This window comes from Mercenaria mercenaria, chromosome 6 (assembly GCF_021730395.1).
Source record: "Mercenaria mercenaria strain notata chromosome 6, MADL_Memer_1, whole genome shotgun sequence".
NCBI classification, from domain to species: Eukaryota; Metazoa; Mollusca; class Bivalvia; order Venerida; family Veneridae; genus Mercenaria; species Mercenaria mercenaria.
Window position 1 is genome coordinate 34367845 of NC_069366.1, and position 13250 is coordinate 34381094.

The 13250-nt window shown below is 36.4% G+C and overlaps 1 protein-coding gene across 4 annotated transcripts in view; it reads right to left on the minus strand.

The window, feature by feature from the left end:
* The window catches only part of LOC123549194 (uncharacterized), a 157922-nt gene that overhangs the window by 67827 nt on the left and 76845 nt on the right, over positions 1-13250 (minus strand). For all 4 annotated transcript variants that reach the window (XM_053545597.1, XM_053545600.1, XM_053545598.1 and 1 more), the window contains exons 3-5: positions 7127-7175; positions 6772-6816; positions 506-650 (exon numbers count right to left, since the gene is read on the minus strand). In XM_053545597.1, coding sequence (XP_053401572.1) covers positions 506-650; positions 6772-6816; positions 7127-7175 — 239 coding nt within the window. The remainder of the gene's footprint in view (positions 1-505; positions 651-6771; positions 6817-7126; positions 7176-13250) is intronic.

The following is a 13250-nucleotide window of genomic DNA, read 5'->3' on the forward strand; positions in this document are numbered from 1 at the left end:
TAGGCGCACAACTCCACATGCTGAATAACAATGCTATGAAGTTTCATGACTCTTAGTAAAATACTTTCTTAGATAAGCATGACACAAATTCAGATGGACATTTTGTGTGGTTAAAGGCCTATCAATCTACACAAAAAAGCCAATTTAAGGAAATCATAGAAACTTTAAAGTCAAATCAACCAAAAATTTACTAGCCCTAACCTTTAGTCTCTTGTTCTTGAAGGCCTATAAAACCAGACAGTAGGTGCAGACAGGACATCTCAAAGAATGCCCAGAGGGATAGACAACAGACAAGAGCCTTAAATTTTTGGGTCACAAAAACTGTTGAAAAACAGGATTATAATTATGACGCCTGAAAAACACTTTAACAACATAAGCTGTAAATTCATAAAGAACAGTTACTGTTGTTCCATTTAGTAACAATATTATCACACTTCAGTGCTGAAGCAAGAAATTGTTAAAAATATGAAATGAATGATTAGATTTACTAAAATATAATTCTTACATTCATGATAAAAAGTGAAACACATGTTCATGAGGTTTTTGGCAGGAACGAAATCCTCAGACTCGTTACATTCAAACAGCACCACGGCAAAGTATTGCACCAGTCGGAAAAATATTGACTCGTCAACTTTTTTGGACACCACTCTCTGAAATAGAAAATGACATAAATTTTCTCAGATATTCACAAATAATTAGGTAAAATTGTGATCTAAAACAAGAACTGAACAGAACCAGGACATGTCCTGTGTCTAATTAACATCTTTTAGAGAAGACATTGACAGTTTTTTAGCCCAAGTTGAGGACAGAAATGTCAGACATTGCTATGAAGATAGTCAAAGTGATCACAATACACAATAATAGAAAACAGAAGTCACTTAACTAAGTATATCAGCTGAAGAACTTAAATATCCTGTCTTTACAGCCATGCTATAACTGCCTGGAAGTGAGTCACATATAGAATCTAATCTGGTTAAGCTAAGAAGTTTTTATTGGGCAGCATCTCAATTTTCTCTTTGAAATTGCTAGAAATGCTGCAGTTTTTTAAGAGATATACAGGCAAAAGTATTGGATGAAAAATTGAAATCCTTCTTACTATTTAAGTAATAATATTTCTCACACTTTGCTGACATAATTAGATAGTTTAAGAAGATATATTCTTTCTTACTGTGTGACACAAATTTCATGATTTTGCTAACTGGACCTACTTTTACCAGGTTAGGGTAATATCCTTCTTAAAACAACTTAATATTGTGAATAGTAGTATCTTGACTCTTCTCTGTTTTGTAAGCAAAAAGATAATTTTTACCACATACTGCAGAATGCTTCAAATCCACACAAACTTCAATAAACGTATTTGCTATATCTGTCCTATTCTATTTATTAAGGGGAAAAAAGCCAAGTAGTAAGAAGCTGTAAAAAAAATTGTGTGTTTTTTTTTTTGTTACTTAAGAAAAAATTGAATTTTGCAAGTAATGAACAAGAGCTGTTTGTTGACAGTGCACTTGACTATTCGAAGAATTGATGGAAGCATGGGGGTCAAAATATTAACAGAAATTTTCAGACAAAAGAAAAATAAAAGATAAGACAAACAATGTACCTGCATTTGTGGATCTGGGTAAGTCTTGCACTACAGTCAAACCTGTGTTAAAGACTACCTCTGAACAGAGGCCATCTGGCTCTAAAGACCACGTTTTGTTTCCCATTTTTACATTACAGTTTATTTTAACCTGTGAGTAAAGACCACCTCCCAATGAAGACCACATTTTGGCTCTCCCATTGGTGGTCTTTAAAGACAGGTTTGACTGTATATGGCAATGTGTGACCATGATGGTAAGCAAGTGTTCAAAGTTTCAAACAGTTTAGAAAAAATATGGAATAGTATGCGAAACTTTACCAATTTCTATGTCAAAAAAGGGCCATAACTGAGCTGAAGTCTTTGTCCTAGTTATGTAGTCTTGCCTACATATGTAGACTATGATGTAAACAAGTGGCCAAAGTTTCAAAGCCAAATGACGAACAGGTTAGGCAAAAAAAAAATTAACTGATTTCCAAGTCCAAAAAGGGCCTTAATTCAGCCAAAATAGTTGAAAGAGTTATGCACTCTTGCCTACAGATGGAAATCATGATGATAAACAAGTATACAGAAAGTGATGATACACTTTATACGGTAACTTAAAGCAGAAGTTTTTTGTGTGGCTTGTAACTAGTCTAGTATAGTTCTAAAACATAATCCCTTCTATCATTCCTGTCCCATCACATAAATTTGCTGTCCCTTTCATTTTGACCCCATTTGATCCAAAACACTTTCTCTCTTAGGCAGTATGAAAACATTCTATTGTACCCTCTCATCCTCTCCATTGACTTTCATCCTTCTCATGCAAATCTTTTCTCTCCTTTACCACTTTTTGTGTCTTCTCCACTTTCTCTCCTTTACCACTTTTTGTGTCTTCTACACTATCTTTTTTTCCTCACACAAAAATGTCATTCTCCTCATGTAAATCTTCCCTTATCACTTTTTGTGCCTTCTCCACTACCTTTTTTTCCTCATGCAAAATATCTCTACCTTATCATTTTTCTATCCACTCCACTACCATCTATCGCTTCTACATTAACATAACTACATTTGTGTTTCCTCTACTAACTCCACGATACATTCTAATATGACTACTCAGTCAAAACAGCTTCATCCCCAGGTATCAACTTTATATCCCCTGTGCTATTTCAGTTTTGTTCAAGTGCTTCTGTAACCTATAATTTAAGGGTGAATGGCTGCAAGGTTTTCAACTTGAGTTTGGAAACCAGTGTTAGCTAGAATGCATCCTTAAAGCCTGCACAACCAGTTAATACTCAGATTCGGGAGTATGAGATGTGTCACCAAATTCATCTCCATAACCTTCAACTCTCAAATATTCTACAGACTTTTCTCACAAAGAAGACTGTTATGTATTCTGCCTATATAATAATGGGATTTTGAGACAAAAATTTTCAATTTATTTGCAATTATGGTAGACAATTCCCCACTGTGAGTGGAAACACACAGAAGATATTGCAAAAATTACAAAGTGTTTCTCATATCCTTTGACATTTAATCTTTAGTCTGCTGGCGGAAATGATTCTGCCTTAGCGACCAGTGCAGACCAAGATCAGCCTGCATGTCATGGTCTGCACTGTTCACTATTAAGTCATTAAATTTTCAGCGAACACACCTTCGAACAATAAATGGCACTGCCCAAATTTAATTATGGACCAGTTCATTTTAGAAATTTAGCAGGGTAAAGGTTAAGAAGAAAGATAAAACAGGTCATTTCTCTTCAGACCTTCTGCAAAATATTAATTTCATACTGATTCAGAGAGGAAATCTTTTCTGTTTTGATTACACACTTTTCATGTCAAAGTTAAGATATAAGATAAGATAAATTTTATTTTGAGTCGGCAAGACAAGTAATAATACAATATAAGCACTCTAGGTGCTTTTGAACCGTCATGTTGTTGTAAATGTTTAAAATCTCTTAAAGAAAACAAATATTGACAACTGAATAAACCTTTAACTGGAGCTGTCCCCCTGTCTGAATAGACAAATGGATTAAGGGGCAATAAATATTTTATTTATTTATTTTGTTGGGTTTGACGTCGCACCGACACAATTATATGTCATATGGCGACTTTTCAGCTTTGATGGTGGAGGAAGACCCCATGTGCCCCTCCGTGCATTATTTTATCATGAGCGGGAACCTGGGTAGAACCACTAACCTTCCGTATGCCAGCTGGATGGCTTCCTCACATGAAATATTCAACGCCCCGAATGAGGCTCGAACCCACATTGGTGAGGGGCAGGTGATTTGAAGCCAGTGATCTTAAGGCAATAGAAAATTAGTTTTTAGATTCTCATCCCCGACCGCCCCTATCTGAAACACCCGCCTCAAAAATTTTTATCGGTCAAAATCCGGATATCCAAAATTTTTGTGTCCGGAAACCAATACACTTTCATAAACATTGCATAATTCTACAGTTTAAAGAAAATGTTTAACATATTGTAGTGATGCAAAGACAATTTTACAGCATTTGACAGTATCTGATATGAAAATTTACCATGACATTACCTTTTATTATAACAAATTAAGAGAAATGATCATATAATATCGACAATTCACACGACTAGCAGACGTTCTGGCAACCTACTTTCGATTTCAAAAACTTTTAGAACAAGAGGGTCATGATGAAGATTTTCCGATGTACAATCAAGTAACCCCTGGGGCGGGGCCAATTTTACCCCGGGGGTCATGATTTGAAAAAAGTTTGTAGAAGTCTACTAAGCAATGTTACATATCAAATATCTAAGATCTAGGCCTTCTGGTTTATTTTTAGCAAATTTATGAAGATTTCCCTATGTACAATCAAGTAACCCCTGGGGCTGGGTCAATTTGACCCTGGGGGGTCAAGATTTGAACAAATTTTGTAGAGGTCCACTAGGCAATGCTACATGTCAAATATCTAAGCTCTAGGCCTTCTGGTTTATTTTTAGACAATTTTGAATATTTTTCTATGTACAATCAAGTAGCCCCATGGGGCGGGGTCAATTTGAACCCAGGGGTCATGATTTGAACAAATTTTGTAGAAGTCTACTAGGCAATGCTACATGTCAAATATCTAAGATTTAGGCCTTCTGGTTTATTTTTAGAAATTTTTTGAAGATTTTCCTATGTAAAATCAAGTGACCCCTGGGGCGGGGTCAATTTTGACCCCGGGGGTCATGATTTGAACAAATTTTGTAGAAGTCCACTAGGCAATGCTACAAGTTAAATATCTAAGCTCTAGGCGTTCTGGTTTATTTTTACAAAAAGTTTGAAGATTTTCCTATGTAAAATCAAGTGATCCCTGGGGCGGGATCAATTTTGACCCTGGGGGTCATGATTTGAACAAATTTTGTAGAGGTCCACTAGGCAATGCTACATGTCAAATATCTAAGCTCTAGGCCTTCTGGTTTATTTTTTTTTAAATTTTGAAGCTTTTCCTATAGAAATCTATGTAAAATCAAGTGACCCCTGGGGCGGGGTAATTTTGACCCCGGGGTCATGATTTGAACAATTTTAGTAGAGGTCCACTAGGCAATACTACATGTCATATATCTAAGCTCTAAGGCTTCTGCTTTTTGAGAAGAAGATTTTTTAAGATTTTCCTATGTAAAATCAAGTGACCCCTGGGGCGGGGTCAGTTTTGACCCCAGGGTCATGATTTGAAAAATTTGGTAGAGGTCCAATAGGCAATGCTTCACACCAAATATCTAAGCTAGGGCTTCTGGTTTTTGAGAAGAAGATTTTTAAAGTTTTTCCTTTCGGTTGTTTAGAGTTCAGACGCGAAGGAATTACATCACAAGGGCACAGCCCGAGTGATATAATAATATGCATCTGAACAACAATGATTTTATTTAAGAGCAAATCACTGAATTAGATATATTATTTTGATTCTAACACGTTACCAAGGATTTTAAAGTACCTCCTTGACAACATCCATTAAATATTTGCCCATTTTCATTTGGTTTCTTTTCCATCTCGTTGCTATGCCATTTGATGCTATGACAGTCATAATAATTGTGACGTCAGAAAAATGAATTGTTGTATAATAATTCACTGTTTTCAGCCTTCTTTGTTTAATAGGAAAATGAATCAGATCATGTTAGAATTAAGAAATAATAAATCTGTTCCTATATTTTATCAGTTAATAAAATATGGGCAGGAGTTTGGATGCGTAATAATTAAATCACAAGTGCGTAGCACGAGTGATTTAATTATTCGCATCCAAAAAACTGCCCATGTTTTATTAATTGATAAAATTATTGGAACATATTTATTATTTAGATTCTAACAATGCAAATAATTCGCATTTTACAGTACTACATTTTCAGCGCAATACGTCATTCGGGTCATATGCTGTTACAATTTACCCCCTATGGTCAGAAAGTGCTGCACAGCCAACGGAACGTATAGATATTTGTTTCTTTTTTATCAGAATTTTGAGAAGTGTTTATGAATTAGTAATCTAACAGCTCGCAAGCTAATTATGAAGAGAATCATCATATTAGGCGAGTTGACCCTGTGTTACGAGTGACGAGCTTAACTTTTATATGACGTCACATCATTATGACGTCAGACCTTATGTCATATGTTTATGACGTCACCGCTGAATCATAATTAAGCTAACTGAATCGCTCGTAGAGATCAAAACGTATTTTACGGTCCTACACATAGGTCAGTATGACTTTTTATCATATTTATGTTTTTGATATGATGTTTTCAACCGTTTGGCCCTGAAATAAATCGTATGTAATGGAACTGAAGAAGAATATCTTATTCCACAATCAATATGGTGGGGGTTGGGGGTGAATTGTAACAGCCAACCATATTTTATCGCAGTTCATGTATAGGCGATTTCGCTATATGTTTATATAGCAATTGCTGCGGATCGTGTTAGAATATGTTGTAATTTGTTTTAAACCAATTTACTGTACTAATGAAATTACTTTATTTACAGCTCTTATAATTTTGTTGCTAGTTGTTTGCACTTGTTTTCAGTACTGAGCTGTCAGTTAAAAAGCTCTGTCAGAACTTATGTTGTATTGTTATAATGTCTTGCTGACTTAAAATAAATCTTACCTTAAAATTCCTAGATACTTTCTTTTTAAATTTTGAAGTTGGGGAATTAAGCCTATGCGTAATGGACATTTTGAGACGTGCCTTTATACGAATAACTGATGCTCTACTGGTGACATACCTGTGCATTAACGTATCTTGCAAACCATTGTCTCCCTGGAACTTGCTGCAAATAAAAACATAAATAAGTGTCATATAACAGTTATAACAGACATTGTACATCATGTAATCCAGAGATATAAAATGGAAATGTCCCATAATCCCTCAGCAGAGATACAGGGAGAGATTTGTTGTCTATTTTAGAGAGAAATTAAGTGACTGAACAGATTTTTCTTTGTTCATGGCTTAGAAATATCTTATTCAATACATCTTTCTCTGGAGCCAGTAGACTTATTAGACTATTAGTGTGTACATAACAGAGGGGATTTATCTTTAGTCACGATTTTACCTTTCAGGAAAAAAATCAAAATTCTTACCTGGCAATATTCACCAAACTTGGCCTTTTCAAGCTGAGGAATATCTTCACTGAAATGGAAAAAGTTAAATTTTAATAATAATTTAAAGGTCATTACTTAAACAAGAGATCACAGAGTGATCTTGGCGCCCACCAAGTGCCATTTTTGAGTGTTCCAAATTTCAAGACTTACTGACTAGCTCAAGGTCAAATTTCATTTCCGTACACAACACTGTGCATGTGGTCCAAATTCGAAAGCTGTAGCTTGAGAAATGTGAAAGTAGGTCACTAGATCAATCTTAAGGTCAAAGTTTAATTCGGTACACCAAACTATGCAAGTGGTCCGAATTTGAAGGCTTAGATTGAGAAATGTGTAAGTAGGTCACTAGGTCAAAATCAAGGGTCAAATTTCACTTCAGAACACAAATCTATGCATGTGGTCCAAATCTGAAGCCTGTACCTTCAAAAATGTGAAAGTAGGTCACTAGGTCAATGTCAAGGTCAAAGTTTGTTTTGGTACACAATCCTATGCAAGTGGTCTAAATTTGAGGCCTGCAGCTACAGAAATGTGAAAGTAGGTCACTAGGTCAATCTTAAGGTCAAAGTTCATTTCGGTACACAAAAATATGCATGTGGTCCAAATTTGAAGGCTGTAGCTTGAGAAATGTGAAAGTAGGTCACTAGGTCAAAATCAAGGTCAAGTTTTATTTCAGAATACAGAACTATGCATGTGGTCCAAATTTGAAGCTTGTACCTTCAAAAATGTGAAAGTAGGTCACTAGGTCAATGTTAAGGTCAAAGTTTGTTTCGGTACATAAAACCATGCATGTGGTCCAAATTTGAAGGCTGTAGCTTGAGAAATGAGAAAGTAGGTCACTGGGTCAAAATCAAGGTCAAATTTAATTTCGGAACACAAAACTATGCATGTGGTCCAAATTTGAAGACTGTACCTTCAAAAATGTGAAAGTAGGTCACTAGGTCAAAATCAATGTCAAATTTCATTTTGAAACACGGAACTATGCATATGGTCCAAATTTGATACCTGTACCTTCAAAAATGTGAAAGTAGGTCACTAGGTCAAAATCAAGGTCAAAGTTTTTTCAAGTGCACAAAACTATGCATGTGATCCAAATTTGAAGGTTGTAGCTACAGAAATGTGAAAGTAGGTCACTAGGTCAAAATCAAGGTCAACTCATGTCAAGGTTCATCTTGCCACTCAAAAATACACATGTGGTCCAAATTTGAATGTTGTAGTTATTGACAAGAAGATTTTAAAAGCTTTTCCCTATATAAGTCTATATGAACCATGTGACCCACGGGGCGGAGCCATATTTGACCCTAGGGGGATAATTTGAACAAACTTGGTAAAGAAACCACTAGATGATGCTACATTACAAGTATCAGAGCCCTAGGCTTTGTGGTTTGGACAAGAAGATTTTCAAAGTTTTTCCCTATATAAGTCTATGTAAACCATATGACCCCCAGGGTGGGGCCATATTTGACCCTAGGGGTATAATTTGAACGATCTTAGTTGAAGACCACTAGATGATGTCACATACAAAATATCAAAGCCCTAGGCCCTGTGGTTTTGGACAAGAGGTTTTTCAAAGTTTTTCCCTATATAAGTCTATATAAACCATGTGACCCCCAGGGCGGGGTCATATTTGACCCCAGAGAAATAATTTGAATCATCTTGGTAGAGGACCACCAGATAATGCTTCATACCAAATATCAAAGCCCTAGGCTCTGTGGTTTTGGACAAGAAGGTTTTCAAAGTTTTTCCCTATATAAATCTATGTAAATTATAGAAATAAACAAAGGGCCATAACTCACTCATAAATTGTTGAACCAGTCTGATTTTCAGGGGGACACAACTAGAATACCAATACATCATTCTGACAAAGTTTGGTCAAAATCCCTCCAGTAGTTTCTGAGGAGATGCGATAACGAGAAATTGTTAACGGACGGACGGACGGACGGAATGACGGACGGACGGAATGACGGACGGACGGACCACGGACGCAGAGTGATTTTAATAGCCCACCATCTGATGATGGTGGGCTAAAAACAGAAACTTACCATGTAGTTATTTACATATATATGATTTGTATAGCCAAAGTGACTACACTAAATAGACTCTATGACACCAAAAGACCAGAAAAAAAACAACAAAAGAGTCACAGCTCTCAACTGCTTTTGTGGTAATAAACTAATCTATAAGAACATCCTTTGAAAGAATACGAGGCTAATCTAAACTGTAGCATCCCTCAAAGCCCCCTAGCACAAGTCCACTAATAAAATCTGGGACGTATAAAAGTAAGTAGATTTCATAGGATATAGATAACATATAAACAGTTCAAAGCTTATAATTAAAGCCTCCAGGAAACTTTCCACAAAATGAAATGTCTCAAGCCCACATTCTGGCACATTATCAATGCCAGACTGTACAATAAACTTACAATAACTGAAAATTACTTCCAGTAACCCATAAACCTGACAATAGAGCCTTAAATCCTAGATGTAACTCTGAAATATATATGGTTGATGGTTTTTGCCAATTTTGTCTTGTCAATCTGTTGCCCCCAGTCACAATGAAAGAACAATATTTTGCTATTTTTTGTTGTCTTGTTTTGTTTGAACAGAATTAAGAACAGCCATTAGTAATATTGATAAGAGTAAAACAATAAGAGCACAGAGAGATAACATGGTTGCAAGTAGTTCATCAAAGACCTTTGTGTATATCTTTATTAAGTCAATGGCTATTACTCTGGCCTTGCTTCAAGTGAAATTCAAGGCAAAACTTCACATGTTGCGTATTTCTATAAGGATAAGATTTCACAACTCTAGGTCAAATACTTTTTGAGACATGTGTGACACAAACTTCCTGGTCATCTAGGCTTACTTTTTGCTAAGTCAAGGGCCATAACTCTGGTCCAAATAAGTGAAAATCCTAAATAATACCTAAATTGAATAACTTCACATGCTGGATAACAATTCTGTGATGTTTGATGCGTGGATCAAATACTTTTTCAGATGTGCATGACCAAAGTTCAGATGGACAGGGAGATGCAATGATATGGGTAAATGTAAATGCCCCAACCCCCACCCCACCCCACCCCACAACCCCTCTCCAACCCCCAAAAAACACTAAATGTGTGCCTATAGGACAATGGTGCCACCCCACACATTAATCTTGCCAGTGTACATAGTTGTATGACACTGTGAAATATTTTCAGATAAATGCAACATAACCTTTTTAGCAATTCATTTTTTGTGTTTTTTCAACAAAGTCAAGAACTGTAACTGTTTGGTTGAGTGAAATCCCAAACAGAACACCAGGCACACAGCTTCAAATGCTACAATACAATCCTCTAATGTTTTATGATTAACTCAAAAACTTTTTGTGTTGCATGTGAACAAACTTTTTGCCTTTTTATGTGTATTTTTTACTAAGTGAAGGGCCATAACTCTGGTCTGGCTGAGTGAAATCTCAAACAAAACACTGAGTGCTTAACTTCACATGCTGAAAAATATTCCTATAGCCTGTTTCATAATCCTAGTTCAAATACATGTACTTTTTGAGATACATACAACACAAAGTTTTAGACCCTTTTTATGAATACTTATGACTAAGTCAAGGTCCATAACTCTGGTGTGGCCTTGTGAAATCCCATTTAAAACAGGTGCACAACTTCACATGCTTAATAACAATCCTGTGAGGTTTGATGACTCTGGGTCAGATACTTTTTGAGATATGTACAACACCAATTTGGACGGATGGACAGGTGGGCAGACGGGCACACAGACAGAGAAGGGCAGCTCTAAGTGCCCCTCCCAAAAAGTTGGGAGGGGCACCAAATTGTGGGGAGTAACATAAACAAGAGGACCATGATGGTCCTGAATCGCTCACCTCTTCCCACATGACCCAGTTTTGAGTATGACGTCATTATTTGACATAGTGACCTAGTTTTTGAGCTCATGTGACCCAGTTTTGAACTTGACCTACATATTATCAAGATAAAAATTCTGACCAATTTTCATGAAGATCCATTGAAAAATATGGTCTCTACAAAGGTCACAAGGTTTTTCTATTATTTGACCTATTGACCTAGTTTTCGAAGGTAGGTGACCCTGTTTTGAACTTTACCTAGATATCATCAAGGTGAACATTCTCACTAATTTTCATGAAGATCTCATGAAAAATATGGCCTCTAGGGAGGTCACAAGGTTTTTCTATTTTTATACCTACTCGCCTAGTTTTTGACCGCACGTGACCCAGTTTCGAAATTGACCTAGATATCATCAAGGTGAACATTCAGATCAATTTTCATGAAGATCCACTGAAAAATATGGCCTCTAGAGTGGTCAAAAGATTTAAACAATTTTAGACCTACTGACCTAGTTTTTAACCGCAGTTGACCCAGTTTCGAACCTGACCTAGATATCATCAAGATGAACATTCAGACCAACTTTCATACAGATCCCACGAAAAATGTGGCCTCTAGAGAGGTCACAAGGTTTTTCTATTATTTGACCTACTGACCTAGTTTTTAACCGCACGTAACCCAGTTTCAAATCTGACCTAGATATCATCAAGGTGAACATTCTGACCAATTTTTATGGAGATTCATTCACAAGTATGGCCTCTAGAGAGGTCACAAGGTTTTTCTATTTTTAGACCTGCTGACCTAGTTTTTGTCCGCACATGACCCTATTTCGAACTTGACCTAGATATCAACAAGATGAACATTCAGACCAATTTTCATACAGATCCCATGAAAAATATGGTCTTTAGAGAGGTCACAAGGTTTTTCTATTATTTGACCTACTGACCTAGTTTTTGATGGCACGTGATCTACTTTCGAACTTGACCTAGATATCATCAAGATGAACATTCAGACCAACTTTCATACAGATCCCATGAAAAATATGGCCTCTAGAGAGGTCACAAGGTTTTTCTATTATTTGACCTACTGACCTAGTTTTTGAAGGCACGTGACCCACTTTTGAACTTGACCTAGATATCATCAAGGTGAACATTCTGACCATTTTTTATGAAGATCTCATGAAATATATGGCCTCTAGAGAGGTCACAAGGTTTTTCTATTTTTAGACCTACTGACCTAGTTTTTGACCGCACGTGACCCTGTTTCAAACTTGACCTAGATTACATCAAGATGAACATTCAGACCATCTTTCATACAGATCCCATGAAAAATATGGCCTTTAGAGAGGTCACAAGGTTTTTCTATTATTTGACCTACTGACCTAGTTTTTGTCGGCACGTGACCCAGTTTCGAACTTGACCTAGATATCATCAAGGTGAACATTCTGACCAATTTTCATCAAGATCTTGTGAAATATATGGCCTCTAGAGAGGTCACAAGGTTTTTCTATTTTTAGACCTACTGACCTAGTTTTTGATGGCAAGTGTCCCAGTTTCGAACTTGACCTAGATATCATCAAGGTGAATATTCTGACCAATTTTCATGAAGATCTTGTGAAATATATGGCCTCTAGAGAGGTCACAAGGTTTTTCTATTTTTAGACCTACTGACCTAGTTTTTGAAGGCACCTGACCCAGTTTCGAATTTGACCTAGATATCATCAAGATGAACATTCTGACCAACTTTCATAAAGATCCAATGAAAAATGTGACCTCTAGAGTGGTCACAAGCAAAAGTTTACGGACGGACGGACGCACGCACGGACGACGGACACCGCGCGATCACAAAAGCTCACCTTGTCACTTTGTGACAGGTGAGCTAAAAAGCTCACAATAACTGAAATTTCTTCCAGAGACTCATTATCCTGAAATTATCACAGTGCAAAATACCCTTGACATAGGTCTGATGCACAATATTTCAATTAAATGAACCCAAAGAGAAATAAAAGCAGACACATTAATGTCTGTCTTCCAAACTAATCGCATAAAATTATGAGATTACTGGGAATGACAAGGCTTCCGGCATTCCTGCAGACAAAAATAAATGGATAAGCAAACCGCATGAGTTTGGCAATCATAGACAAAAATGTTTCCTGGAGTGTCTGCTGTAATGTAAAAATAACAAGATGAACCATCAAAGGAAATTAAGGAGAGGCTTAACTAGTTTTGATTATAGTTAAAACAGTAAAAGCTGAGAGAC